Source organism: Neospora caninum, chromosome VIIb (assembly GCF_000208865.1).
Source record: "Neospora caninum Liverpool complete genome, chromosome VIIb".
NCBI lineage: Eukaryota > Apicomplexa > Conoidasida > Eucoccidiorida > Sarcocystidae > Neospora > Neospora caninum.
In genome coordinates this window covers 3,135,496-3,159,524 of record NC_018394.1, presented here as the reverse complement: position 1 = coordinate 3,159,524, position 24,029 = coordinate 3,135,496, and the positions used below count along the sequence as shown (strand labels likewise).

General features: G+C 55.4%; 5 protein-coding genes across 5 annotated transcripts; 3 read left to right on the top strand and 2 right to left on the bottom strand.

Moving 5' to 3' along the window:
- Window positions 1-1,021: 1,021 nt before the first annotated feature.
- Window positions 1,022-2,928, top strand: NCLIV_027910 (putative RNA recognition motif-containing protein; the record flags this gene model as incomplete). Its single annotated transcript, XM_003882985.1, has 2 exons — window positions 1,022-2,336; window positions 2,696-2,928. The coding sequence occupies 2 exons, from the start codon at window positions 1,022-1,024 to the stop codon at window positions 2,926-2,928; spliced, it is 1,548 nt and encodes a 515-aa protein (XP_003883034.1).
- Window positions 2,929-4,452: 1,524 nt separating this feature from the next.
- Window positions 4,453-6,726, top strand: NCLIV_027900 (conserved hypothetical protein; the record flags this gene model as incomplete). The annotated part of the gene is made up of 1 exon (XM_003882984.1): window positions 4,453-6,726. The coding sequence occupies one exon, from the start codon at window positions 4,453-4,455 to the stop codon at window positions 6,724-6,726; it is 2,274 nt and encodes a 757-aa protein (XP_003883033.1).
- A 2,042-nt stretch (window positions 6,727-8,768) lies between these two features.
- On the bottom strand, window positions 8,769-11,458 carry NCLIV_027890 (hypothetical protein; the record flags this gene model as incomplete). The annotated part of the gene is made up of 4 exons (XM_003882983.1): window positions 8,769-8,849; window positions 9,318-9,373; window positions 10,014-10,483; window positions 11,298-11,458. Coding segments are annotated over 4 exons (768 nt in total), but the record flags the coding sequence as incomplete, so codon positions are not given.
- Window positions 11,459-15,485: 4,027 nt separating this feature from the next.
- On the top strand, window positions 15,486-17,968 carry NCLIV_027880 (conserved hypothetical protein; the record flags this gene model as incomplete). Its single annotated transcript, XM_003882982.1, has 4 exons — window positions 15,486-16,110; window positions 16,696-16,773; window positions 17,142-17,359; window positions 17,816-17,968. 4 exons carry the CDS (start codon window positions 15,486-15,488, stop codon window positions 17,966-17,968), a joined length of 1,074 nt encoding a protein of 357 aa, XP_003883031.1.
- Window positions 17,969-19,704: 1,736 nt separating this feature from the next.
- Window positions 19,705-22,357, bottom strand: NCLIV_027870 (putative adenylate kinase; the record flags this gene model as incomplete). The annotated part of the gene is made up of 3 exons (XM_003882981.1): window positions 19,705-20,222; window positions 20,950-21,426; window positions 22,066-22,357. 3 exons carry the CDS (start codon window positions 22,355-22,357, stop codon window positions 19,705-19,707), a joined length of 1,287 nt encoding a protein of 428 aa, XP_003883030.1.
- Between the last annotated feature and the right edge of the window lie 1,672 nt (window positions 22,358-24,029).

Sequence of the window (24,029 nt, the reverse complement as noted above, 5' to 3'; positions counted from 1 at the left end):
TTGGAGATTAATGCGATTCCTCTCCGTCCGAAGGGAACTCAGTGGAGACGCTAACCCGGCCGCGGGTGCTCCCGGTGGCAGCCTGTGGGGATAGCATCGTTTTGCTTCGACTTCCACTTGCACACGTTATTTACTTGTCTTTAGGTTGGTGAGGCAGTGTAGTTAGAGCCACGAGCTGTTTATTGTTTACTACTGTTCCCGCTAAAGGCCTACGCTAGTGACCTATCTGCATCGGGGACGCCGGCACACTTGAACCGTCCCTGCGCAAAGAAGCCGCTCGCCATCCGACGATGCTGGTGTCGAAAAGGTGTATCGGCGATTCCAGCCTGAGCGTAATCTTCGAGTTCCGATGTGAAATTTGAGCACGCACCTTCGGTCCCAGAAGGCTTTGCGAAGAATTTGACTCTCATGGTATAGTAACTTTTGTTCGATGCGCAGTCATTCCCTCAATGGCATATGTGGTTTCGGCAACAATGAGCCGGCCCCCGCGGTATTTTCAAGACACCAGAATGCCTGACGCGGACCACGACGAAAGTCAGAAAGAATACACATAATGGCAAAGCAAAAATCCGGTTTTGTGTCGCGGTCGTCACCACAGGCAGAGCCTTTCTAACATGTTGGAGAAGAAGTCGGTTGAACTCTTCACGCCACACAGGTTCTCCGTTTTGCCAAATCGGTATGTGATGCATTTGCTATGTTTCTTCATTTCTATTTTCCTCCATCTACTCAACCACTGCGTACGTGGAGAATGGTGATCTTACTGGCATAGTTCCTAACACCAGTGGCCTAGCTTTGCCCCGAGGGGGATAACCCAGACATGCCGCGTCGGCGTCAATACGCCCCACTCAACCGCCCTGAAGGTCGTCACGAGATCGCAAACAAATGGGCACAGGCGCTTTCGTGCTGCGAACATCTGAAGTCTCATTATTCTTCTGGAGAGAGTGCGTGGCGAGAACTGCGGACGAGGATCAGAGGACCCGCCGACAGGAACTGGCGAGCGTGCCGGCCGAGGCTCTTTTCCATGACCGCTCTACTCGTCTTCATAGCGTTTGCCGCGTTGGCACAGCCTGGTGACGCAACCTGGTTCGTTCCGTCGCATCTGCGGGACGCCGTCCAGGACCAATGGACAGTAGGATCTCCCTCCAATGCACAGTGCGTGAATGGACAGCACTTCTGCCAAGTACCGTGGACAGGTGGCCGGAGACCCACTTTGACTCTCCAGGGCCCGTCCGGTAAATGTGCCTTCCTTTATGACTTCCGCGAAGACCTAACGCCAATGTGCTACGGAGATCCATCGACATTTATTGCGGAGAACGGATGCCTCTTTCGACTTGGTTCCTCAGCGCCATCGCATATCCATCTTGTCTCGGCGCCACCGGTCTTCGCGGCACCTGCCTTTCTTGCAGATGTATTTTCCTGGCGCACCCGCCCGCGGAGAGCACCCCCGCCCCGCCCGACAAATTCTCACTCATTGCATCCCCTCAGTCTGCTTCACGGTGAGGAAGGCGGGAAGTCGGAACCCGGTTTCCTCGCGGCATCCCTCCACTTTGCCTCTGCTGTCCATCGTCGCTCTCCGCTCTCCCTAGCTCCGTTGCATCCTTCCGTATCAGGTGGTGCTTCTTCATCGGCACTGAGGGTGTATCGCAACAAGTTCCTCCACATCAATCCCGTCCGAAGAGTGAAGCATCTAAAAAGGAACAGTGGCCGTTCTCATGTACATGAACTTGCGCGCGAGCGCTACCTGCTCCACCGCCAAAAAGACGTGAGAGACTACTATCGAATGAAGCTTCGGCCGCATGTCGATACGTGCCCACATAGTCAGCGTAACGCGGCTGTCAAGAAGCCTTACCGAGGCGTTAACGAAGCCAGAAAGGAAGAGAACCGACGGTTGAATGCAGATGACGACTTGCGCGACGAGACACGAATTGCTAGTCTCAGGGCCTTTCTCGACTCCCAAGCTGCTCTGGTCCAGGCAGCGAGAGAAGCCGATAAGGCCATGGGAACCGAGTTGAAAGATTTGGAAGGAGATAGAGATGGCACACAGAAAAGAGGAACCGAAGCGGCAGCAGATGCGAACGAGGCAGGGTCACTTCTGCCGGGACTGCAGGATACAGGAAAAAAGGCGGGAGAAGGGGAGTGTTGGGCCTCCTTCAGTGAAGTGAGAAATGCGTGCGAGGAACTGCAACGGCTACTACGGAAGCGTCGCATGCTCCGACCGCTGGGAAGTCACAAGCTCTTCGTGAGCGGAGTAGACGACCGCCTCATGAACTCCGATCTAGAAGACTTTTTCGATTTTTTCTTTAGGAAAACCAGGGTCAAGTTAAACAAGAACCCGGGTAAGTTGGCTGAAGCGAAGGTCGATCACATACAGGTGGTGAGTTACGCTCTGTCGCGTGTTTGACTCTCAGACAACCGGGAAAATAGTTCGCGTACTGGAGCCGGCTCCACATGCATGTCGCTTCACAACATCTACCGTAGGCAACAATGCACACAGGGTGTAAATGCCTATTTGCTCGTCATTCATGGCTCGTCGTCTGGATTCCGTATGCCATCTGCGGCTTTTGAGGGCTTGGGACGAGGAGTGGCGTGAAGATGACACGGATTAGGGCAGCGATCGCTCCTGTGCAATTGACAGGGGAGGCATCCGAAGTGCAGCTGGTTCCGAGCCTTATTACCTGCGTCATGTTTGTTTCAGATGGTACACACCGAGGAAGTGGACTCATCGTGTTTGAGACGACTCTCGATGCGACGCAGTGCCTTTTACAGTTCAATGGCATCCGCATTGGTGCGAAGCGTCTTTTCCTCGCCGAGGCACTGGGACCGGCACTGAAACCGAAGGTGAAAAAGGAATATGTTCTGCCTGCTTTCCCATTCGGCCCTTCCGCAGCCCAAGCTGGAGCGGGTTGTGATAACGTCAGGGCGCGGTGACATGGGTCAATTATGATAGACGTGTAACGCCAGCAGGCCAACCGAGCCACGATAAAATACGAACGATGTCCAGCACTAGTTCATTTAACGAGGTGGAGAACCGACGATCCATGTGCGACGTGGTAATAAAACTAGTCCGTCGGGTGAAGGACCGTTTTCGACACAGGTGATCGCGTTTTACCCAAAAACGAACGAACGGGTACTTGTATGTATCGGGTGGTTTGGTGATTGAGCCTTATACAATGGCAACCGAGTGAAGATAAAATACGGACCTCATTTGTACTGCGGGCGTCGCGTTACTCATGCTTTGTGCTGGGGACGCCAAGAACCGTTGTCAGCAGGCCTCCGTGCACGCGTCCGACCACACTAAGCGGATGCGTTCGACGCCAAGCGGACAGTTTGTCTGCGTCAGCAACAGCGGAGTAGTAAAAAATGGTATCTTTAATTAACTCGCATGCACCCATCGATATCTTGTACCTTTTCTCCACCTGACTGTATAGAGATATGTGCGTGGCGCCGTAGCCGGATACCCGCTGTCACAGGAGGCATTGCCGATGGCTTTTGGGTGGTCCTGAGAAAGCTGGCGCCCACTTTGCAGAAGGCTGCTTTCTTTCAGCAGGCCATGATGTCATCGTTCTTGAAAAGGAGATAGCTATCGTCGCATACGACACCAGACATAATCACAGAACTGATATGTCTTAGCTCCTAGGGAGACTCGACTGCCTCTTGGGCTTAAAGCGCTGCTCGAGGCAGGCTGTATTCGGACGAAATTTTGAAAGTGCAAGTCTAGGAGCCTGGCGATGACTGGAAAGGATATGAGAACATCACTGTTGTCTCACACTTAACAGGGATCCGTATAAAACCGTGGGTCGATAAAAGAACGCCAACTCGCAGGCGGCACGGAGGCGTGTATGCTCGAACACTGCTACGTGGTTGAAAACGCGCCCCAGATAGCTACGACAGAGTGGAGTATTTTTTAGCCTCAGCCGAAACTGGCTGCCATCTCAATGCTTGCGGCGATAAACCGGCCTCACCAAGTCTACGGTTGTGCGATGGAATCTGGCTGCCAAGCTCTGTTGTTCCGGTTCTTTTTACAGTAGCGCAGGGGCACCTGGCACACTTTTCGATACTTCCTTACTTTTATGTTGGAAGTAACGGACGCAACCGATCTTCTGCTATGATCCTGTGCGAAGCGTACTCGATGCAGTGAAGGCAGACGGACAGCACAGCTCCGACACCGGCAGCAAGACATCAAGCAAACTCTTGTGTCTCGTGCGTTCCAACGCGTCTGTTCGCTGACCGATCTTCTCAGGTTGCCTTGGCAGTCGCCGCTGTCGACTTAAAAAAACGGCATTGTGTTAGAACAATCTCAGGGACGGCAGACGTGAGAAAGTATTTTGCTTGTATGCATTAATTTAAGCTTCTCAACGCGGGCGTCTGAGCCGCCTCAGTCGCCTAAGAAATTGAAGAGAGCAATTTGTGTTTGCTTCCCAGGTCGTTTGTCGCTCTGTCTAACGAAGCATGATGGAAAGTGTGTACGATCCAGGGAGGGAGGCAGTAAAACTGCTGGCTTTCTCCATATTGCTGATGATGGTACCGGCGGCTGCGTCAAACCGTGAATATTTTGCTCCTTCAGGTGGTTCGGGGAAGTCAGGGTCAATTATGCAACTGATCGCCTCTCCAATCGATGTCGGGATAAGGTCCAAACACGTTTCTGGCCAGGGCACCCCAACGGACCCAAGTGGAGCTGTCGAACTATACTTTGGGTTGTCTACTGCGAACGCCTCGGATGATGCAATCCGGTCAACAGGCCAGTTTCATGTTGCGCCTCCATCAGACGGGGAAAAAATGATGCAGTCACTTGAACGACAAAGGGCATTGATTCACGCTACCGATCAACGTTTGAAAAGGAAAGAATCCCTCAGTAGAGGCTTACAGATGGTACAGAGCCAAACGCTCGGCGTCGACATCGCAACATCATCTGGAGAAGCCGTACATCAGGGCCTTACAGCTAATAGAGCAAACAACCAAGCGCGCGCCCAGAGTCAACACGTCGTTTTGAACGGCTCAGGAACCGGCGCAGTGCCACAGCAGCTTAATCTCTCCCAGGTACTCATTCAGAATTCCTCGCAGTTCTTTCTGAACTGGGAACAACCGCGGGGGCAACAGGGAGGAAGCGGCACGAGTAGCGCAAACGCTGATCAACAGTACGACTGGAAGAAGCATGTGCAACATCAGCCAGGGAGAGGTCGAAGAGAGGCTCTGAGTAAACAACAACAGATAACCGAACAAAAACAACAGCAAAAGTTGCTTGCAGAAGTCTTCCTCCTAGGAAAGGAAGTGGACAGCCGGCAACAACATCTGGCTGAACAGCAGAAGCTCCGACAGCAGCTACAAACATTGGTTGCAATGCAACTCGAGTTACTAAAGCAGCTTCGTCGCCTCGAACAGGAACAGCAGGGAGACGGCCATCAATCCGTCTCACAACGGGTGGCATCATCTTCGTCACCAGATAGTGCATGCTATCTTAAAGATTTTCCGTTGGCAGACAGCTTTGCACAAGTAAAACGCCAATCCCAACTCCTGTTGGCAGCACCCCTTCCAGTGCCCAGAGTGACGTTCCCCTTGCTACAGCGCATGTGGTCCGCCTCTGGAACCAAAGAGACCGGTTACCCAATCCCCCATAGTATTGTGCAGCAGTTTACATTACCGGTGCCATCCGAGCAGCAAGCTGATCACGTCCACTCGCGTCAACCACAATCCACCACTCAGCAGCTTGCACTGACTTCACAGCTGAGTAGGAATCCCTTCCTTGCTCCTCATGAGGCAGGATCTCAAACAATTAGCACCTCTGGCGTCTCTGATGATAACCTGCGATCCACAGCGCAACTTTTGAAAGATCAGAAGCTGTCGACGGCACTGATCAATCCCCCAAAACAATATCATGGCGAGGCAATGCGCGGAATCTTTCCCGAAATTCCTGCAGAGCTCGCACAACCGTCGGTGGCACACAATTCAACTGAGACGGTCTCGAGTGAACTGAAAAGGAACGAAGTAACACGGGAGGAATTACCACTGCAGCAACGTCTCGATGTTGACACAGGGGTACCACTGGATGCGGAGTCCGAAAACGGTGCATCAGGGGCAACAGTCGCCTCAGATATATCCGTGATACTAACTGATGCAGTGGCGAAACATAGGTACTCTTCGCAGGCCCCAGTTTCGTCTGGTCTTGTAAATCCGCCAAGCGGTCGCGTTCCAGGCGAACGTGAACAACAGCACCCGAGCCGTACGTTCGGGGAAGCAAACGAATCCAAAGCGACAGAGAATGCAGAGGCGAAAGAACAGAATCGTGAATCTGTTCTGGCGGAAGACAAAGAGCCTGGGAAACAAGAGCTGGAGGAGTTGAAGTCGCCCGTCAAAACATCACAGCAGGAAAGAAAAGTGGACGACATCCACGAAGTGCAACTCCAGCACAATGAACTGCGTGCTCTTCAGAAGCAGCAACAAGACCACCTTGCCATGCTGCTGAAGCAGGTTCGACTTCAACAGGAAGAGCTTGCCGCCAGGAGCCGTTTGCTGGAGGAGCAGCACCAAGAGCTCGTTCTCATGCGGGAGCACTTACGTCAAATCACAGCACGAAGCCGCCTGCCAGATGCCAAACGTGTGAAGCTATCCAACGTCGTTTTGCCGGAAGGGTCACATCTGCTGGCGGTCAAAAACGTTTCTGAGAAACAGGAATCTAACAGCGAAGCCACGCTTCAGAGTAAGGGTGCCCCTCCGGATCAACAAAAGTGAAGTTGGTGCCGACAACCCGGCACGCGCGTATTGCCAGCTAGGGACCTGTGAATTGCAAAGTTTCCTCTAGTGGCATGGTTCGTTGCCATAGATGGGAGATATACTTTGCGAACTTTTGTGAAGCTTGCACTGGAAGAAAGCGAGGGTTTGAGTCTTTTGTTTGGTCTTCCGAAACCCACAAAAGATGTGTGCTGCCCGCCGGGAACATGCCAGCTCTGTCGTCAGACGCTCCTCTCCTTGGAACCACAGCGCATTTTTCACAGTTGCTTATCAGTTTTGCAGTTGCAGACGATTAACGATGTAGAATCGTGCCTCCCAAGTAAACACTGAAGCACGAAAAACAGTACTCCCAGCCACCTACCGCTGGCACGTGTCTAAAGGGTCCCCACTGTTGAGGGAAAGAAGCTTCGACATCGTTAGCTGGAAGGGCTGTGTCCTGGTTCCATTTTTGTGGTGAAATGAGCTCCGCGATGCCTTTTACCTCCCTGAACCGTTGGTCAGTCTCGCTACACTCCAGGGCAAGTTAAACTCTGTCCCGTAAGCATCGTGTGGTTTCTACAGGAACGAATTCGATTGGCGTGACGCGGGTTCTGGAATCTGATGGTCGACGGCAGCTTCAGTCACTAGTGCAGATGAACAATATTCCAATCCAAGGCTACATCTGCAAGATCATTGGACACCCTTGTTCCCACGATGAAGAGTGTTGTGAAGACCTGATGTGTACACACCCCTCATTCATTCCCACTGAGCCGCAACGACCAGACAGCCGTGGCACGTGCCAACAACCGGCGAACGTCGCGGGTTTTCCTTCTACGCCAGCGTGGATGGTAGACCACGACGGAACTTCCAGCAGTTCGAGGTTTTTTGGAAACCACATCAGAGCAGCGGGTGGTGAAAACAGTCCACATCGAAACAGCAACCTGTCGAGGGGATTCATGAACCGATTCAGGGTGCCTCCGAACTCGCGCATGTTGGAAAACGAGACCGAGTCGCTCGTGGTCAAAGCGAAGAGATGAGGAACGTCAGGGCCTATCGAGTGGTGCACGTGAGGAGCATAGTTTTTTGACTTTATAACATAATTGAGAGAAGAGGCGAGCATCGATGTGCCGCTCAGTCGTCTCTACGGTCGAAGACAGGAGGGCGTCGCCCAAAGCGGCGGCAGCCCTGGCTTTTTTGTAAGAATTATTGAGTTTCACTGACGAAACAGAGAGCGAAGTCTTGAGACTGTCGTCATTTTGTTGTAGAAACACCTGGCTATGTGGCCATGAAAGGCAGCGCTTCATGAGGCCTTTGATCAGTCCCCTTTGTACCAATCCTGGCAGTATGGCTGTCTGCTGGTTGGCTTCTGTTGCATGCCTGAATTTGCTACTAAAAATTCTAGTGATTATTTTTGCTAAAGCGTGGTCTCTCAACCACAAACTCTGTGGAACTTCCAAACTTTTGAAGCTAACCCCTCGATTGTTGTCGCAGCTTCACGCCACGAATTGCAGCCGAGCATCTGAGCTTTGCGTTGCAAGTTCGATATTTTCAGCTGTGGTGTTTGCATTCGCGGTTCACGCTGCTCCGCCGCAGGCCCACAAACACAAAATTCGTATCGTCTGAGGTGCAAATGGTAGCAGGTTTTGATTCATCTTGAAAATATCCATTACAGCCTGGACAACGTGTCTGGTAGTCAAGAAATGGGGAACGAAGGTGACTGCGTGTGGAGACAGCCTATATTAGATCACTTGTCACTTCAAGAGGCAATCCAATCCTACCCGGATACAACCAGCATTCGATTAAACTTATCATAAAAGGAGATGAAGATGCAGAGGACAGTGTAGTGGGTATGACAGAAGAAGTAAGCCCAAGGGAATGACAGGGATCAAGGCACGATCCACCGCGAATACGCACTTGGTGGGGATATTATAAAGGAAAGAAAAACCCAGTCGAGCCGGAAGTATCCCCGAATATCTTTCCGCGTAGCTGACACGGTAAGGGTACCTTCATTGAGTCTTCGGTGCCTCCCCGCTCCCTGTGGATTGCCAAAAAACGTCACGCACCCGCTTGAGGCGGGCCAAAAGTGAATCAGACTTGGGCAACGTGTCTCCGATCCACAGCACGTGAACCTCATAGATGAGAACCTAAGGCAACATAGGGAGCGACAACGGGAGAACAAAGTATAAGAGGAAGTCCTGCCAGCATCAGGCAGCACCGTTCCTGCTCTGAAATACTAGGATAAGGCACGTAAAAAGAAGCAAACGTCACTACGCGCGAAACACATGGACACATCTCCTCCCCTGTGTGCAGCAAAACTGTTCAACCCTGGGCACAGAGACCGTCTATTGGTGTGAGTTCGACGAACGGTTTTTCAGAGCAACGAGCGAAGGTCTTTTCGGCCTGACGTATCTGAAAACAACCTCAGAGGCTACGGTGGAACAGTGCAGGTACAAGTGAGAAAACAGTCACACTGCAGTTGACTTTCGTCCCGACTAAGGTTCTGAACGTGTGTCGCTGGGCACTGCCGTGGAAGGAGGAAGCACGGCTTTTTGCAACTGTGGGACCATCCCTTCTCGACGAGTTGTTACGCAGCGAAAACAGCAGTAACTTACCTCTTGGCACATAAAAGGGTATGCGAGATGGGGAGGGACAATGAGCTCCCGGATACCTGAGGAGAGCGCACAGATTCCACATCCACAAGTGCAGCCGTAGTAGCGCTCCCCTCCAGAGTTCGCAATGGGTCACATTTAACCGTCGAAACATCGACACAATGCCTCCTAACCCAGAGTCACGTGGCAATCACTTACGTCGGGCAGCAACTTATCGCTCCACTGCTGGCACGAAGCCGAACCTTGAAAAAGATAACCTAAATACAAGATGCTTGCGAACATTGAAAACATCATATTATCTGGAACGCATGGGAGGGTTCGTCGAGTAAGTATATATATATATATATATATACATGCGCACATATACTCAGATTTCAATGACTAGGGTGTCCGACATCGAAATGTGGAACAATGTTCTGCAGCAGTATCTACCGTATACGACAGCTTTGCGGCAGCTTTCCCGTAGATTGGCATCCATAGTGGGGTAATCCGAATATGTAGCACGGATCTTCTTCCTGGATCTGGTCAAGAGGTTTGCTTTGCATACGAAAGAAGCTAACAGAGCATATTTCCTGCGTGTTCCCTTTTCGATACAGGACAACCCCGCTCGCTCGCGCTGAACTGCTCGGGTCGTCTGTTTTCCCTTCGTTTTGCTGTATCTTTCCCGCCAAACCTCTCCTTCTCCTTCCCATGCCTCACCTCCCACGCGCATGCCTCGAATACCCTCATCGAGTGCAGGGATAAGTGGGTGGAATCCTTTCTCCGGTGAAAGGTTCTGGGACTCTTCCCTTCCCTGTCTACCCTGCTCCGTCGAACTCCCTTCTGCATTCGCGTGAGCAGCTTGAGAACACCCCTGGACGCCACAGCCAGCTTTCTCCACGTCGTTCTTGTGCGACGCCCGATCAGCGGCCGCTCTTGCGCCCCCAGCTGCGGGCGTGTCGGCCTCGTTCCGTCTGCGGTTCATCCGGTCTTGGTGGAAATTCTGATGGTCGGAGGCGCATCCCTCATCTGGCTTCTGCACGGGCGACGCCTGTTCGACAGCACAGCTTCCACCACAAAGAACAGAGGAAGAGGAAGGCGAAGAACTGTAGACACCGCCACAGCTGACACGAGCGCGGACGTATGGTCCATCAGGCATAACGTCGCAGCTGCTGTCTCGCTTTCCCAATCTGCAAAAGAAAATAAACAAAAGCGTGAGAAACATGGCTTGAGCTTCCTAGTGGCCGGATGGTGTGGAGACAGCGGTGTTTGAAGAGGTCCATGACACGTTCCGCAACTCAAAGGAACGACGAATAAGCTAACGTGACTGTGGGGCGCTCGTGCGGTGTTCCACAGACACACACTCTTAATAAAGGCACAGTTCAAGTTTTATAGGAACCACCTGTCCAGCATCCCGGTCGCATGTACGAAGGCGGTGCCTGCGGCCAATAAGGAGAAGCCTCGCCTATCCGCAACTGACAAGGGCCAGGACCATCACTCGCGTGTCCAGAAAGCCGGTGCTGCCATCTCCACCCATTCGAAGAATCTCTCACGTTTCCTCTGAGATGTAGAACCCCTCCCGCCACGCACCTCCGCGCAGACACGGGGGAACATCAGACCGAATGCACATACCGACACATGTCCACAGATCCTCGACGCAGCTGCGCTCAATCTCATCATGAACCTGCACGTGGTGCAGTTCTAGCGTCGCAGACGCGTTGGCGGGTTTGGGTCTGGGACGCGCCCATCGATGATCGTCAGGAGGCAAATGCGCTTTCAGTCTCACGAAAAGCCGAATCCGGCGCGGGAGAACCCGGGGAATTTGGGGAACGGCTAAGGAGCATGTGTGTAAGCCGTGCGGCACTTCACTGTGTGGAGAACGGAACGCTCGTCATAACGAGGAGGGCGAGACGACACGAGAACAGGCTTTAGCCCGTGCATTTGTGTGCATCCCCAGTTCGAGGAAGGCGCGAGAAATCTTCGCTTGATACGTGTCTCTCTCACAGATAAAACAATTTGAGAAGGAAGGTGGGGAGGCGTGCAGCATAGGTGCTCTCGAAAATATGGTCATCGCTTGCACGGCGAGCCTCGTACTGCAACCAGACAACATCGCCTGGTCCAACAACTCGGTCGCCTCGACCTTCTTCTTTGTCGCAGACGCGCATTCCTGTTGGGATCGCCGAAAAAGGCCATTCAGGGGAAACAGAAGGCGGAGGGGGCCGTACTAGGGGTGGTTCCGAGAAACAGGAACACAAGACCACCCTTTTTAGATTGACAGCGAGGAAAGGAAGGCGTGAACGTGCGCACTCCGGGAAAACGCGGGCGAGAAGGGCACAAAGCAAAGTCTCTGTCCACAGGGGGAAGAAAAACGAGGCTCTCGTCCGTGGCAAAAGGAAGCGAGCGGACAGGAGAGACTGGCAGAACTCGAGAAAACAATAGTGCGCGGACACGCGAGTTTACGTAATGACGCATAGAGCAAGTCGTGAGAAGAGGATAACAGAAACGTGAGAAACCAGAGCCACGCTCCAACACGCGACGTTGAGAGCGGGCGACCGAGGAAAACGGAGGACTCACGGACGCTGCGCACCACCACGAAATCGCCAGCTGCCACGAAAAGCGAGAGACAGAAGGCAGAGAGGAGAGAAACCAACGGGCAGAAGCGTCTCTACACTGCGAAGTGGAGAGACCTACACAAAGAGGGGCAAGGAAGAAGACCCGAACAAATCACAGTCCGTGTTCCGCGTTTTCTCTCACCTGATTCCGTGCGGCGATATTCCGAGGCCCTTGAAAATTTTTTCTCCATGTATCTCTCCTTTGTAATCACAAGTGGCCGAGTTCTGCGCTTTGGCGGCTGAGCTTCCTGTGGAGACTCGTCGGTGGATTTCTGCTCCGCCTCGCCCTTTTTTTCCTCATTATGTGTTCCTTCTCCACCGAGTCGCCTCTCTTGGCAGAGAGCGACTGTTTCCGAGCCTTGCGGCGAACGTCGGGAGGACGACGACACTGGCTGCTGGCCCATTTCGCTCTCTCCCCTTGTCCTCTCTTCACGTCTCTCGGTGAACCCACGCTCTCCTTGTTTTCCTCTTTCGCTTCCCGAGCTTTCTTCATAGTGGCCAGTTGTCTTCTCGCCGCCCACACGCAGAGCCACCCACCACGCGCTGACGCCCAGGACCAGGAGGGCGGCGAGTCTGGAGGTTCCTCGAAGTTTTCGAGACGGTTCATGCAAGGAGTTGCGGCCTCTGCTCTCTCCGGCGGGACCGGCATGCAGCGGCGACAAGCCTGTCGAAAACCCCCTCGAAGAGACAACGAGAGGTACCCATCTTCGGGACGGTACAGCGGCGAGTGCGTGCGCGAGGCCGCCTCGAAAGGCAAGCGACGAGAAGGGAGGGGTAGATATCTTCTCGCGCAAACTTCTGCGCGTAGGACCTTCGCCGCTCCGAGCCGATTGTTTTGAAACAGTGTGTTGGCAAGCGAAGTAAGACGCGTTTCCCCGGATTGCACGGAACGAGGGTGCCGTCGCAGTCGACGAGAGTGACGGGAGCGCCAAGTAACAAGGGGCGGGACGAGGCAGACCTCGGCCCCAAAAACGCGGTTCTATCCTTGCCTCTTGCACGCGTGGCACGGTGAAAAGGTCGTGCGAGGCTCCCGCAGGAGAAGCCGCGCTTACCGCGCTTAGGTGCCTCGGGCCGTCGCTAGTTAGGTCTAGGCGAGGAGCCGGGCAAGACGCAGCGTTTGCAGTCCGGAAATGACGGCATGCGGACCGCCCTCGCGGGGACAGACAGAAAGAGACGGGGGAGAGAAGAAGTGCGGAGCCCGGCATGTTCATAGTCGACGGAAAGCAAAGTGAAGTCGGAGAAGAAACAGGGACTCGCCGACAGGCGATGGGCGAGTTGTCACGACGACAGCACTCTTACGGTGCAGCTTCGAAGCCTTGAGCGTTCGATCGAAGATTCCGGCCTTTATTCGGGTCAGCTTCTCTTCTCTGAAACGCGGAGCAAGCTATTCGGCTGTGGAAGAAACCCTGGATGTGCCGGGAAGTCTGTCGAGGTTGGATCCACTGCCGGCTGACGTGCCCTTGCCGCCCTCGCGTCTTGCCGTAGTCTGTACATACACCGCAGGAAGTCGTCGTGTCGGACGCGATCCCGAGTGTGAGTGTGGCATTTCTTCGTCGCTACTGGGTCGTTACTGTTTTCAGACGACGGAGCGGAAAAAACGGTCGCTCTCCTCGTCTCACACTGCGGTTGATTGTGCATGCAGGCTCGCCCGGGCTTCCTCCGAGCAACCAAGCAAGCGCTTTTGCCGAGAAATGTGTCGGCGTCCTTCTCTGAAAAATGGAGCAGCAATCTCAGCCAGAACAAAGCCTTTCCACGCTAACGAACGAAACGCGTCGTCGAGCGGTATCCGTCTTTCGTCGCGATAACTTATACCGTCGTCGCATGCAGGTTGCAAGCTGCCGAGCATGTGCATGCAGCGGAGCAAATCGAGAAAACGGCCGTCCCGTCCGCGTGTTTTCAGGCCCGCTTTCTTCTGAGTTGGTTCCCCTCTCCCTCACTTGCTGCCTTTTCTGGTGATAAAATTTCGACGCGGGACTGCGCGATCCCGGAAGACTTGTTGCGGAGAATTGCTTGCCGGTGCCTGGGCATGCCGCGTCAGGAAAGCGGCGGGATAACGAGCGCTTCGTGGCCAGAGGAGAGATAGGAGGAGATTTAGAAAGTCTTTCTGTGCAGCTGTTTGAAGAAACGGATCCCTTTTCTCGTGGGAAAACGGTAAGCTACTTCTTCCATCGATCCAGGTTATCTGAGGCCCGCCCAAAACGGAGGATTCATCGCTGCCTCAGCGTCCGTCGTCTGACACACTATGCCGAGCCGGGCAGTCCAGTTTCCCAGAGACGCTTCGCTTTGAAGAAAGGGGGGTTTCTTACAAATTCCGAGAAGCCGATCGCGCTGCGCCTCGAGAGGTACTCCTCGCTGGCCTTCGACGGCCCCGCTTCTCGGCTAACTCGTTGCTGGCCTTCCACGTCAGCGGCCTGCGATACTGCTCCGCGCGAAAAACTTCTCTGAATGTTTTTTTTCAGGCACAAGACGTCTTCGCAATCTCCCTTCTTCTCCGGCGAGTCTCCCTTTTGCATCTCTCCACTGTGTGTCGTGATTCGCGCCTCTTGGCGCTCCACGGACCCCGAAAAAAGTTGGCGAGCTGCGGGAAGCGCGCGGTCAGATGTGTCTTCCTGCTGGACGATCGAGACGACGGCGAAGGCGTGTGCAAAGATGGGAGTAGCGGATCCACAGAGCTTTCAACGTTTTCCTTGGCAAGTGATGAGCCGCGGTCGGCAGCTTGCGCGGCGCCTTCCCGTTCGGCCTCCTCGCGCTTGCCTTGCGCCGCGCCCTCATCACGCTAGGCCTTTGGGGATTCGCGGTGAGGGACGTTCCGAGTCGCCGTGTGTAACTGATCGTGACGCACCAGCTTGTCGTGAGGGCGCGCCTCCCTCGCAGTCTTCCAACTCGCCTGCGGATTCGTGCCCCCGTTCCGCCCGTCTGTTCACCTGTTCTTTAAAGTGCGGTCTCTTCGCTCCGCGGCCTCGCTGTCGCCGAGGCACCTTGCGTCGCGACGCAGAACCCGCGACTGCGCGGTTTTCTCCCTGCTTGCTTGCTTGTCCTCTCGCCGCGCTCTCCGCCTTTTGGCGGGCCAGCTCTTTCGCCGCCCGGCTCAGCGCTCTGAACGCGTGGCGCACACAGACGCCTCTTCTGTCGAGGGGTTACTCGACTGACACTTCTTCTCAAGGTTTCCCTGGACAGCAGCGGACTGGGATCTGGAGAGTCAGGGACGAAAAGGGGACTGCTCGTCGACGCGCGCAGGCTACGAGGTCTTTCTCGTCAGCTGTAAGCAGGGCCGGCAACCCGAATTTTCCTCTCCGAAAACCACTCACCCCTTTGAGCTGCATCGTTCTACAGACCTATATGCACATGGTTCTCTACACATATGTGTAGATCTGTTTTCCGATTTTGCGGTGCCGACAGGCAGATCCATTTCGCTGATTGTGTACCCATTCGTCTGTCGCGACACCACAAATCTACACATTTTTTGGGTGCATGTGTTCTTTACGGCTGTCCCAAATGTGGATGCGAGCTCGCCTGCGTGGTATTTCGCTCCTCCCGTTCAGACTGCACTTTCGCCCGAGAGCTGATACCTCTCCCGTCGATGTGCATGTGCCCCTGTCTCCTGCTGCCTGTGCATCTCCGTGGTGCGCGTTGCCAGGCCGACAGCGACTCGCGCGTCCATGGCAACCTCTTTGCGTCGGACATCGGATCTCTGCCCATCGTGCGAGTTCTCGTGGAGGCCGCCTCCGAGGATCCCGAGGCTGCTGAGAGTACGGCCAAGAAGCGAAGTCGCCGCCAGTTGCTGGGCGATATGTCGGGGGCGGCGGCGCTCGAAGAAGCAGAGAGACGGGGCTTGGAGGCCGTGGTCCTCGCAGGCAGCAGCGCGAGACTCCCAGTCTGTCTGTTGACGCGGAGCGTGGCGGACTTCCTGGAGCAACAACAGACGCGCCAGGCCAGGGCGAAGGCGCTTCAGGTCCCCGCCGCTTTCCGCGTGGGGAGAAGTCTTCCTGGGGAGGCGGGATCGCGCGGCCGAGCCCACCCAGGCCTCGGAGAGAAGGAAGAGATCGGGACGGGCGGCGCCGCTGGCGAGGCGCCGTCAGCAACGGAGACGCCCGGCGAGGTCGGCCGGACGCTGCTCGATGGACACGAGCACGCCCGTGAGGCGGGGCGAGCGCGCGAGGCGGATGTGGGAACCTTTGCGTTTGACCCGTCGCTTAAGATCAAAAGTGAGGCAACGCACCCGCAACGCAGCAGCGCTCCTGTTCTCCGTTCCCCGACGGAGGAACCGTGTCCACGGGCGTGTCTTTGTGTGGGTGCGAAGGCACACGAATCGCGGGAAGAAAAGGGGGAAAAGGCTGTGCGGCGTCGACACGGCGATCCGAAGAGACGCACCCAAAAAGGAGGCCGAAGAGAACGCGTATCAACTGAAGGCCGACCCACGAATGGAACATCTCGCCTATGAAAACGGCCCGGCGCTTTGAGGTCCTCAAGTGAACGCCCGTTTTTGACAGTGTTTTAGGCGCCTCACACAGGGTTGCCTCCCCGTGTTCGTTGAAGGGTCAACGAGCGAGAGACATTATAGGACACCTAGGATGCTGAATATGACTCCCGTTTAATGAGATAGATACAACCAAGTCCTTTATGACTGCTGTACATTTTACACCACCACCCCACTGGACTGCTGAAGACAGCTAAGAGTGTTAGATTTCAATATCCGATTACGTTAAGGTTGCTTCACATCGGGTATGTTCTAGACTTGAGACGGAACACGCATTCGGTTATCTCGAGTGTGCTTTGTTTCCGCTGTGCAGCTGTGAGGATCAACGGCGTCGCGGATGAGCGAGACATGCTCAGGAGTGCCCAAACAGCCAGGAAGTTTCTGTCTCAAGGTCCGTTTCTGCGTTATTCCCACCGGAGTGGCGAGCAGATGTATCTCGTTGTTCTTTTCCCTTCCGCCGCCTCTTTCCGGTTTTGACATGTCTCCTCTCCCGCGGGGTTCCTGGTTCGCTTCCGCCCGAGTGGGGGCGACGAAACGTCCGCACAAAGCCAGATGACGTCTTGTGTGTCTCTTCAAAAGTTACCCCTTTCCGTCTTCTCGAGTGCGTCGTACTTCCTGCTTTCCTCCTCATTTGTCGCGCCGTTCTTTTTCTCGACACCGCGTTGTTCTCTCCAGGTCCCTTCTGTGAGCATAGCTCCAATGTGCGTATCTGGTGGCTTGACGTTGCTTGCATTCCGCCCCGCTTCTGTGTCTCTGCAGGTCACCGCGTGGAGCTTCAGGTCGTCGCGCAGAGGCACCAGCAGAAGACGCGGGCGCGCGTGAGTCACCTTGTTCTCCTCATTGGCGGATTTGTTCGCGAATGTCGAGACGTCGGGCGTCCACTACACCTCCCGCTGAATGCGTCTCTGCTGGCCACGCTCCCGGTCATCAAGGTCCAAATCTGGCCTTGTTCAAAGGAGCAGGCCTCGGCTTTCCAGGTGCGAACGTGCAAGGGAAACTATCGACAGGGTACCGTGCACCTCCAGTCGTGACGCAGAGAGACGCACATTCCAGCATCCACACGTACACAAGCAGACACAAAATAACACGTTATATCTATTCATATATATATATATATATATGTATATATGTATATATATGAATGCGTAGATGTGGACATGTGTATGTGTACACAACCGGCGGCTGGCGATAAACGTTTTTCTGGAATCGCAGTTCTCTCACTATGCTGTCCGCTTGCTTCTCTCGCTTCGTCTTTTTTTTCGGCGCTTCCTTCCGCTCGTCGCCGTCCGCGGCGGGTCTCAGTTCTTCCCGTTCCCCTTGTGTCTTCTCTTCTTTGCTTTCTCTGTTGCGGCTGCCCTCGCGTGCGGTCGATGCATCTCTGTGTTTCCCGTTTGCCTCCTTTGCTTGTTCTCGCTTTCGTTGTCGCCCCTCAGATGCCCCCAGTCATTTTGGAGAGTCCGAAGAAGGGGAAGGGCGGGAAGCAGGACGAAAGTGAGCGAGACGAAGGCAAGAGGGGAAAGGGAAAAGGCGGGCATGAAAAGAGAAGTGACGCCCGCGGAAATGCTCGCCACGAGGACTTCGACTAGCCTCTTCGCCGCCAGGACAAAACGTCGACAGGGATTTGCATATGCGCCGAAAACGGCAAAAAGCAGTTTGGAGTCGCTCTGGAGAAACGCCCTCCCTCGATTCCCCAGGCACTCTCTCCGACAGGGTTCACTTTCTCTGAAGACACTTCCAGCTGTCTGTCGACTGTTCCTATATCTGTATTTCGTCGGCTGCCTTCCTTCTGCCGTCTGGACTCTTGACGTGCGTGGCTGTGCTCGTGTTTGTTCTCCACCTGCTCTCTCTCTTTCTTTTTCTCGGTGTGTCAACATGGCCAGTGTGGAGGCTCGTCTGCTTCGTATGAAAATGCATGCGTCTTTTGAAAAAGCGAGTCTGCTGCGCTCGCAAGGCTTTTGACGTGTTTTTCCGGAAACTTCCACCGTAAGCGGCCGCACGAAGAAACTCAACGGTGGACGATCAACCGTCAGCTCCGAAGCTGCAGCCCGTGATGCCTCGTGGCGAGAACGTCTTCTTTTGCGCTCTCCGGTTGTCGTTTCTTCACAAAAACCATGGCGTGCCCACGAAGCGCGCGACGAAGCAGCTGCCAGCTTCCGAAGCCGATGCGCGTTGCTCTTATCGACGAGCCTCCACAGAAACCACGAACCGTGCGAGGATTTACAACTCCACGGTTGCCATCGCTTGAGCCTAAACACTCACGCAGCACGTCCATACCTTGCTCACTGTTTCTGCCTCGTGGAACGCCCCCCGAGAGGGACACTTGGAGCGGTTTCAGAGCCACGACAGCATTTCCCGTTCGACACATTAGGTAACCGATAGAGACGGCGAAATGTTAAGTGAGCAGACACAGAACAGGGCTACAAAGGTTCACCGACACAGAGGAGGGCAACGCAGGAGTGCAGTCTCTCGATCTGGGCGAGATGTCCATACAGCTGAGTCGGGAGGCGTCCGCGTACAAGGGGGGTTTCGTCTACGCTACCCAGGCGCCGCACAGTCTGCGTCTGCAGTCTGTGCGGCGCCTCGCGGCCTGGGTAAGGTGACAAGAGCGTGGGAAAAGAGAAGAGAAAGGCGCCAAGAAGGCGCTCGCTGTCAGGGAGAGCAGAGAAGGAACAAGTGGCGTTCACTGAAGCGAAAGGCAGTCGACGCTAAGGTGCAAAAGCAACGGGCGGGAGACGTCAAAGCGTTCGAGGGGAAACCCCCAGAGGAGCCAAACCCCGTGAGGTACAGGAGGCCCCGTTCGCGCAGAGGAAGTAGTCAGAATGCAGAAAGGAAGAAAGGGGAAGAACGCGATCAAAAAGACACCGCCGCAAACACGCGGGCCGTGCCACAGGTGAAAGCGCCACGACCCCAAGCATCCATTAGCCGGGACGGATCATGACAAAGAGGCGCAGCACAGGCTCTCACGTCTCGACACCGACAGCGCTTGACGGCAGACTGCAAGCAGGATCCAAAAGCCCTGGCAAAGCTGTGCGTGCTCCAGAATGGGTCATGAACTCGATCGTGGCTCTGTGCCGCTCTTCCGTCCTGAGTGGTCCCTTGTCGTTTCTCTCTCGCATTTTGACTGTGTCTGCTTCGGATTTCGGTCTCGCATTGATTTCGTCTCTCTGTCGCGATCGGCCGAACGCACGCGCGGTCACCAGGATTCACTTCCGATTCTGCATCTCGCGCTCCCGCCCGCCGACGCTTGCACGGCCGCCTGTTCATCCCGTTTCTCCTCTCTGTCCTGAGAACGCGGGGTTTCTCCCGCCTCCACCTCCAGCCTTCACTCTGCCTTTTCGACGACTTTCGCGCCGAACTTCTTCCGCAGAAATTCCACGACATCCGCGTACACTTCCTCGATGTCTCTGCCTGCATCGACCGCTGCAAAGGCTTCGGGAAGCGCCTCGTTCGCCTCTTCCTCCTGCGTCGAAAGCTCCTGGCAGGCAGGCGGCCCCGCCTCGCGACCGGCGTTTCGCCGCTCCTCCGCGTCCAGTGCGCGGGTGAGCAGGTGTCCGCCTGCCTGTCCACCGCGGAACGGGGCGCGCTCGCTCGGCTCCAGCACTCCCCACTGGGCGTGCCGACGGAGTCTGCGCGAGATCTCTCGCCAGCTCTGGCGATACACTTCAATCCGCATCGCCAAGACGGCTTGCGTGTCGTCGGCGCGGCGCACCAAACGGTGGCGAATCGCCTCAGGCGGCGGGTTCGCAGCCCCGTACACCTGAGCGGTTTCAGGGTCGATCAGGCGCCCTCCCAAGCGCTCGAATAGCACGGCGTCGTCCACGTCGAGGCAAACAATCGCATCTGCAGAGAGGAAAGAAGGGAGACGGGCGACGCGTGAGCGGCGCCCACGCCGGAGGGAAGAGCTGCGGTCTGGGACAGAGGCGCGCCACGGGACTTTGGGCATGAGAAACCAACGCGGAAGCAGGAAGAAAGGAGAGGGAAAGAAACAGAACGCGAACAGCTGCTGGGCACGTTTTCTTCTAAAACCCCGGAGACAGCATGCGCTCGTGCGCGCCTGTCCCCCCTTGGAGCCGTGGCCGCTGGAGACACAGGGCTCGTGATCTAGGAGCGCGTTAGGATGTTCGAAACTCGTCAACGCCGAAGAATCCTGTCGTTCGCAGTTGCGACGGTCTGGGGTTCCACAACCGGAGTTGTTTCGGAAACAGACTACACGGAACACGGGGTTGCTCCCGTTCGCTTGGCCCGACGAAACCACGTATTGCGACGAAGTCACAGGAGATCAACGGACCACCGGAGGACTGCAAAGAGTGTGACGGGCAGTGTCACCATGAAGAGCACGATTCGGGAGGCAGAGGCAGAAACAGGTGAAACGGGAAACGAACAGCCAGAAAACGTCAACCACAAATGGGAGCAATACGACGGAGAGTTTGTCTACCACTCAAGAGGCCGTAAGGCTGCCGTCAAACCGGCAAACGCTGCATCTTCTTTGGCTGCTCTCCGCGTTCGTTTGGCCTTTCCTTCCCGCCCCCCTTTGCCTCTGTCTGTCCTGTCCTTCGCACACGTTTACCTGGTTTGCAGTTGATCGCATACAGCATGTCGACTTGCTCCGCCGTCCTCGGGAAGCCTTCGAGAACGACTCCGCGCAGCTTGCGCTGTTCGCTCTCTTGGATGTTCTCTCCTGTCGTTGTCTCCCCTCTCTGCGCCCCTTGTTCGGCGCTGAGTCGCTCCATCTCCCTGTGCAGCAGTTGAAGAATCAAAGTGTCCGACACGAGTTTGCCGCTTTGGAGCGCCTGCGTGGCGTCGGCTGCGTTGCCATGTGTATGTGCGTGATCGGCGTCTCTGCCTGGGTCCTCTCCGGGTTTTTTCGAGCCCAGTTCGTCCTCCCTTTTCTCTGCACCCTCCGGGGCCCCGGCCCCTCGAAGAAACTGACGGAGAAGATCGCCGGTGCTCACATGCGAGAGCGAAAGGCGGCGGCAAAGCAGACTCGCGAGACTGCCTTTGCCGCTGCACGGCGGGCCGCACAAAAGAATCAGCGGATGCGGGGCTTGAGCAAGGGGCAGAGGGAGAGACGTAACTTCCGCAGATGCATGCGATGGAGGCGAAGAAAGCGATGCAGGCAAGGAAAGCGATGCACGCGGAGAAAGCGAAGGCAGTGAGGCGCGAGTAGACGCAGTCGGCGAGGACGCAGGAGGCACGGCCGGCAAAAAGGAAGGGGCAAGCGAGAGGGAGCGTGAAGACGAGTCTAACGGAGAAGACGAGGCTGACGGCGAAGATGAGGCTGACGGCGAAGACGAGGCGAGAAAAGAGGACAAGGCGAGAAAAGAAGACGATCGACGGAAGCGAGGAGAGGGCGCAGAAGAAATCGCTGCCGGTCCTAACTTTCTAATTGGTTTAGAGCGTAAAGGGGACTGGCATATGGCCACGCCCGTGACGCTTTCCGCGCAGATACTTTTGCGCGTCGCATGCGTCAGAAAGGCTGGGGTTTTCGCCTGTCTCCAGGCGGGCCGAAAAAGTTGAGACGGCGAAACCGTGCCTTCGGACCCGACGGCGGAGGCGAGGTTCACTCGCCGTTTGCCGTGTGCGGTTTGAAGACGGTTGTGCGACGCGCTTTGGGAAACGCTTGCCGCTGAAAGGCGAGCCGGGCAAGCAGAGCGAGAAGCGGAGAAAGAGTTAGGAGACTCACGCAGCTCAAACAGAGAAGACCTGTCTGTGAAAGGAGAAGAAGACGAAGAAGAGGCAAAGGGTGTCGGCAGCCCGGCCTCGAAGCCTCGGGAAGGAATTTGCACACCCTGCACAGGAGAGAAGAGACTCGGGCCAGTGCCGTCGCCAGTGCGGGAGAAGAGAGTCGCAGGACAGAAGAGAAGGAGAAAGACGAGAGAAACTGGCCGGGCCAGACGAACGGAGATCTGGACCGGTAGCCGGCAGCGACAGGTGCGTGAAGGTGGAGATGGGAAGAGGCGTTTGAAGAGCGCCATTGTGCAAGGCTGAAGCGGAAGGGACAGCCAAAACGCCGAACACGGCCAGAGAATGGAAGCGAGCAAGGCAGGCGACGATGGAGACGAGAGGAAGACGAGAGGGAGAACAGCAGACAGAAGAAGCGGAACTGCGTGAGGAAGAGATCTGGGAAAACCCAAGAGAGAGAACAAGGGAAGAAAAAGAAAACTAGGGCAGGACGAGAAAAGCGGGGACGGGTGCAAGAAACCAGAGACGATGGGGCACACAGCGGGTAAGACGAGAAATGAGGCGTTTTTGAGAGAGGCAGGCAGAGGAAGGCACCTGTGGGGAGCCTTCGTTTGGGCGGGGCCGCGCCACACAGCTGTTGTGCAACTGCCACTCTGGCGTCCCAGAAAAGCCCTCGTTCTTCTGTCCTTGTGACGTGCGCATTCTACGGTGTTGGTTGCGTTTCTTCTTTGCCTCCTTTTTTCCTGCGAAGGACTAGAGACGGGGACGGGACAGGCATTTTGCGCGTTCTGAAATGACTATCAAAGAGACTCACAGCACCGCGGCCTCCGGATCTCTCTCCTGCGAGGGTCGCGGGCCTTCGAAACCGTGGCGTTCAGTCGATTTACTCCTCCGCTCTCAGAATAAACAGGGGATATCCGGCATGACGCAGTCCTCAGGGCTGGCGAGGAACAAAGACAGCAGATTTGAGAGGCGGCGAAGCGATTTTATTTGAAGGAAACGCGAGACATGAAACGGAACGTCTACGAGGTGTGCAGGCGGTCTGTGCAGCCTTGCGAAAGAGGCGTCTGAAAGGCCAGAAAAAACAGGAAATCTGAGTCACCGCGTGCTGGACCACGAGTCAGCACTCACTTGCCGCCCGACTCATTTTTGAAAACTGCCGTATCCTCTGTACGTGCGATGCACACCTGTTTCGCGTCTGTGTTTCGCAAAGAGAAGTTGCACAGAATGAAACTGAGACTTTCTCTGGAAACAAGGGAAGAGGACGGAACGCGAACGCCAGGAGACAGCACACCTTCAAGGGAAGCGTTCTCGCCGTCTTGTCTCGCGTTGACACACACGGAGATGCCTGCGCGCGGAGTGTCTTTTGGAAGACGAGGCCTGGACCAAAAAAAATCTGCAGCAGGGCGTTTCCTTTGAGGTCAAAGGAACCAGAGAGACACATCTCGCAGACGGACTGAGGCGCTTTGGTCGGAAATTCAGCCTGCGCTGGAAAACTCGACGCTGCGGCGTCGCATGCACGCTGAAACACCGCTGGCGGTTGGATACATGCGAAAATGTGGACGGGTCAGTTCTCCAGAAAGAGCCGAGTTTCTGGGAAAGTCTCGTTTTTTTCGCTGGAGCTTTTCAAAAGAAGGCGGAGCAAACAACACGTTCGGCAGTTTCTGCTTCGATGCCACATTCCCGACAAAACGCGTGCGTATGATCAGAGCAATAAATCGGCTGCCGGCCAGACGGGGCACAGCAGAAGACGGCAGAGAGCCCAGATGTCCCGACCGCCTCTGTATCGGTTTGATCCTACCGTCAAAATCTCTGTATCTGGTTGCATTGTTTCTCTGTTTTCTCAAAGAACGACTCTCTTGCGCGTACTCCACGTCGAGACAGAGCGGTAGTGCATCCAGCCTCCCCGAGGGTCACCGACGATTCCTCCAAGTTTCCACGAGACTCTCGCACAGGGAGTCAGCC